The following is a 5,128-nucleotide window of genomic DNA, read 5'->3' on the forward strand; positions in this document are numbered from 1 at the left end:
TCAAAAAAGGATCTGAAGCAGGTTATGAAGTACATCTTCATTACAATTAATACTACTACTTTTTCTCGAGTGAGACTCTCTAAATTTACGAAAATCTTTGTTTCTCGCTTCAGATGCTTCTTCTGTCAAAAAACCGATTGGCACTATAGACAAATGCTCAATTATATGAGCTCCATGAATAAGCAACTTATGAATACTCACAGGCATATAATACCATGGATAAAGATTGGTAAACATTTTTGCAGTATCTATACAGAATTCATTAAATTTGTTTACAATAATTTTTTCACCAGAAGAAATACATTGTAGGATCACACCAAGTCTTTGCACTAAAGCAACGTCTAGTCCAGTTATATCAGCAGTTTTGGCTGGATCTTGAAAGAACCTTCTAGCTGAGTTTCCGTTGTTTGTCGTCCCACTGCCTTGTTTTACAACGTCTAATAATAAACCAGTTTCTTTTCTGAATCTGTCTTGAATGTTCTTTTTTCTTTCATCTACAGATTTTTTGGCATCGTCTCCTCTTGATTGCCAAGATTTAATGTCTAATCTATATGCTATATGAAGCAAACATTCCATGGCACGGATCCATGCATGAAGACTGCTTAATCCATATTTATACATATCTTCGTCCACTGGTTTTTTCTGAACCAATTCTATATTGTTCATTTCCTTCGGACGCGCCTTACACAAATCGCAAACTGCTGTAGAAGTGCCAGAGATATAGGATGCCACTTTTCCATCTATCATTGTCAAGAGCAATTTATGCTTGATAGTTGCATTTTCACATTTCGTTGGATTTAAACTTTCTATTTCTGTTTCTATATTAGTCATTTCGTTTTTAACATTAAACTCCGTTTCTTTCATGAACTTACACATAATGGGTCGGCAGAAAGACGTTGATGAAGGCCGTTGGTTTTGCCAAATAATACATCCATCTTGAGTTGTGAGCTTCAATGGCACAAGACTCGCCATGAACACGCTTTGTAGTTCTTGATTTGAACAATCCGACTTTTGTTGATGTACACTTTGATTTGAGGCTCCATCAAACCCCCATTTGCTTATTTCATTACTCTTAGCAGGAGTTCATCTTTGTCAAGACTTATGTCCAAACACTGAATAAGTCTATTTACAGTTAAATCTAACAGAGCTTGAAGTTTAATCTTAACAGAAGTTTCTGTTATTGTTACAGCACTGTTGTCAGGGTAGCACTTTTTCTTCTCTTCTTGAAGTTTATAATAACTAGGGTATTTACAAATTCCTTCCTTTTCACTGAAATCTCTTAGTGTTATGTATCGAAACTTTGATAGTCTTAAAGTGACATATAATGCCAAAGCTTTTTGGGATGATATTTCTTTCATTTCTCCAAATTGAATAAACTGCTTTACTTTAGAGACTTGCTCTGGATTTTCTAAAAGGTACTGCAGGATTTCAGCCACATCTTTTTTTCCAGATGATTTGAGGCTCGTTTGAGCAGAGAAGACGATTTCTTCCGTGCTATAGGAGCTGCAACTCGATTCTGTGCGTCTTCTTTTTTGTTTGTTCGATAATTCTTCAAAAGGTTTGCGGCTTTCTATCGAAGTAGATGTAGATGCGTCGGAAACCCGACATTCCGGATTCATCACAACATTTGTGAAAGAATCGGATGTTGTCGCTGTTGGTTCTTCAGATGCCTCGTCTATTTCTTCTTCGGGTATAATAACATTCTCTTTCCAATTTTCTGGCCATTTGATATCTGCTTGCAACCAGGAGGAATACTTCCGCATAAATGCTTCTTGATTTCTTGAAGATTTCATCCATTTAGCATAGATCCGATAACAAAATCTACGACACCATTCTTTAAGTTCTTTTTCAACTGCGTCTCTTAACTGAAAATCACTATTGGTTTTCAGAGACGTAAATAATTGATTATAGTCCCGAATATCACCACCTTCACGTAGAGAAATGTAAAGGTCGAGGTAAGTACCGAAACCGTGAAAAGACATAATGACAACACTCGGATGAGGATGAAATTACAACTAATGCTCTTCAAGTAATGCACCTATTTATATGGTTTCCAAAATTGGCACTAATGAGGGTAGGTATGTTAAAAATCGATTCGAGTTCTTATTGTAAACAATAAAACGGTCTTTTATAAGTAATTAGCTAATTTTTCAAAAAAATAGCTAATCACCTCATTAAAATTTAGGTAATAACAAATTACCAAAAATTAACAAATTATCTCATTAGTAGTATATAATTATTTCCAGAGATTATATTATCGGTGCACCAATGAGTTATGGCCTGACCATATCAGTGAGTCACCACTGAAGTGAGATTCAGAGATAAAATATGTGAAACTTATAAATAAATACGTAGATGATATTGCAAAAATCGGTCTATACTTGTATCTTAAAACGGGCACATTTATCGCACCATGTTTGTTTGAAGAAAATGTGCGAAATATATGTCTTATTACCATATAAAAAAATCAAGTCGAAAGGCGAAGGGAATGTCGAGATACATCAGTTTTTAAGTCACTTCCCATACATTTAAATCACATTTTGCGCTATAGCTCTCGATGTAAGAGTCCAATCAGAAAATGCTAGTAACATTTTTAACAGCTAATAAGAAGACAAATACGATGGCATAACTCGTTTTTCAAAAATTGACATTTGGATATTTAAATATCCTATGTCCCAACGCTTGTATGGCGTCGATCTACTGTGGGGCGGGCCGTCTCATCATCAACAGGGACCTTCTTTTCTCTTGGACACGTGCAACAGCTAAAATCTTAGCATTTACAAGCTGATATATCAAAAAGTAACTTTTTATTTTTCATAAAATTTTCTAAAGTTTGCTGGGAATTCTTTTTCATCGACTTAAGAAGATTTTTCCGCTTCTCGTGGTAAGTTTTTAACATTTGTATAATTCTGGTACTCGTCACTGTTAAATTTCTGAAAATTTGGGCTCCTGTTTGCTCGTTTTCATGCTTTGCCTCGTCTATTCGTAATGTTTCACAACATCTTCGTAGGTAGGTAGAACATTTTTCTTTAACTCACAACATTCACCAAATAGTGGGCATTTAGAAGCACTTCGAGTTTTTTATATATTTAACAAAAACAATGTTTTAATTGCGCGCGAGCGACAATTCACCTCGAAAGACAATAGACAACAGCACTGCCCCGCGCGAATTGTCCGGTTTGCACCCCCCCGCACTCCTTGTTCGTACTTACAGTATCTGGTTTTTATTTTTTATTGTTAAAATACAGTATATTTCCAATTAATTAATATAGTAATACAGAAAGAAAGATCAAGATGTTACAGAAAAAATAAATCACTAACTCCTGCATAAATTCAGAATTTAGTAAAAGTTCAATAACCTTTCGGAGGTAGTTATACACCGTGACATTTTAGTCGTCTTACAACGGCAGCCCACTTCATGTATCCAATGACTAGAACACGTTCATTAAAAAAATATATATATTTATGACATTTGAATAATCCAAAAATAAAAATTAATTCATTATTATGACGCATGACATAGATTATAAAAACACCCTGTAGTGAGCGCGGCCCGAGTCTTGTATCAATGGAGCGGCGCGGCGCTGCGTGGCGCGGCGTCTTTATCAAAGTTCATTCACCCTAGTGCAAAATAAGTTTCTTACTATTGCAATCTTAATGTTCTCATTATGCAGCAGTTTGTAAACTTGCACTCTTACTTAACTTGTAACACTTAATTCCAATTCTTCCTTCATACTTTTACGGGCATTTCATTTCATATCAGGCCTCTGTCACTCGACGTACTTGCGCGCGATAAATGTGTACCGCTCGCTGGGTTACCGGTAGCCCCACGCGGCTCAGGGCGCACAACAGTCACACGCGCCGCGCGCAACACAATTATTTCGTGTGGGTTGATCACTCCTCGGTTCCGTAACATTATTATTATCTTCTTGCTTCCCTTAAATTGTCACCAGCTATTGCGTACACGCGTACCATTTGTAGGTACTCGATATTCGAGCAGCGACGGTTCCTATCACTTATCATGCAAGACGTATACCCTATTCACTCGTAGCGATCGCGAACAACACTTGATTACCGGTAGTGCGCGCACACTTCCACTTCCGGTGTTCGGACGACAACTGAGCCACAGAGTGACCTTTAAAACCTATTTTTAAGTAAAAGGCGGCATTTATCAAAGTCCACGTGGACTCTTTGAAAAGTGCCGTCGTCGTCTTTGGCGGTGCCGTTGTGCCGCTCGTGGAATGAATCTCATTGGATGACAGTCTACGTGGACTGTGCTAGATTGGCTTATGATATTTTGTCTCGTAAAAAATGGAGATGGAACGATCACTCGACTCGAGCGCTGGGAAGTTACCTACTTTCTACCGTTTGATACGTAAACATTATTAACAGGATGTTTCTTATTTCTAATGTATTAATTATTTTTCTTTGCACCTATTATCTTAATTAATGCTGTAAAAATAATAATCGTGCCTAGTGGTATTTTATGTCGGATACATTGAGTGGACCACCTTTGTAAGACGACTAAAAAGTCGCGGTGTATTTATTTTTATCAAATAATATTTTACAGGTATATGTTTGAGCTTAAAAGGCATAAACTTTTTACTCTTAGAAGTTGGCGTCCCGAAGGCAGGGGACTCGGGTAGGGTGGGGCACGGTGACGCATCACTAGTAGTGGCGACGGCAGGCGACGAGTGCAATTTTGATGACTCGGCGCGCTTGACCTGTCCGTGGCGTGTGTTGTTGCTGTTGGCATGCGCGTGTGACTTACATACAGAGTTTCGCAATTCTGCTACCCCACTACGTGAACAAGAGGGGCACAGTTCGTGCTAGCGCGCCGCTTGCAAACTCTGGCAAACCAAGAAGCTGTAAGCAGTTTTCGTCTGGTTTCTTACCAGAGTTGGCTTGCACTCTGCAATATTGGGCCTCTTGAGGAAAATTTCCTTAGCTCTGCAGTATTCCTCGACATCCATATCCGGTTTATGGCATGTGGCACCATAATGTGCAGAAGGATGCTGATGCGCGAATGAGATGCAGCTTTGTTGTGCCTTTTTTTCCTTAATATTTATTCTTTTTTTATTAATTTTATTTCGTCTACTTTCTAATTGTAAAATTTCTGCGTTTGCGT

At 37.9% G+C, this 5,128-nt stretch overlaps 1 protein-coding gene across 1 annotated transcript; it reads right to left on the minus strand.

The window, feature by feature from the left end:
- On the minus strand, positions 1 to 1,054 carry LOC124643943. The gene has a single exon (XM_047183060.1). It carries the CDS (start codon positions 970 to 972, stop codon positions 1 to 3), a length of 972 nt encoding a protein of 323 aa, XP_047039016.1. The 5' UTR covers positions 973 to 1,054.
- Between the last annotated feature and the right edge of the window lie 4,074 nt (positions 1,055 to 5,128).

Source organism: Helicoverpa zea, chromosome 29 (assembly GCF_022581195.2).
Source record: "Helicoverpa zea isolate HzStark_Cry1AcR chromosome 29, ilHelZeax1.1, whole genome shotgun sequence".
Classification (NCBI taxonomy): Eukaryota; Metazoa; Arthropoda; class Insecta; order Lepidoptera; family Noctuidae; genus Helicoverpa; species Helicoverpa zea.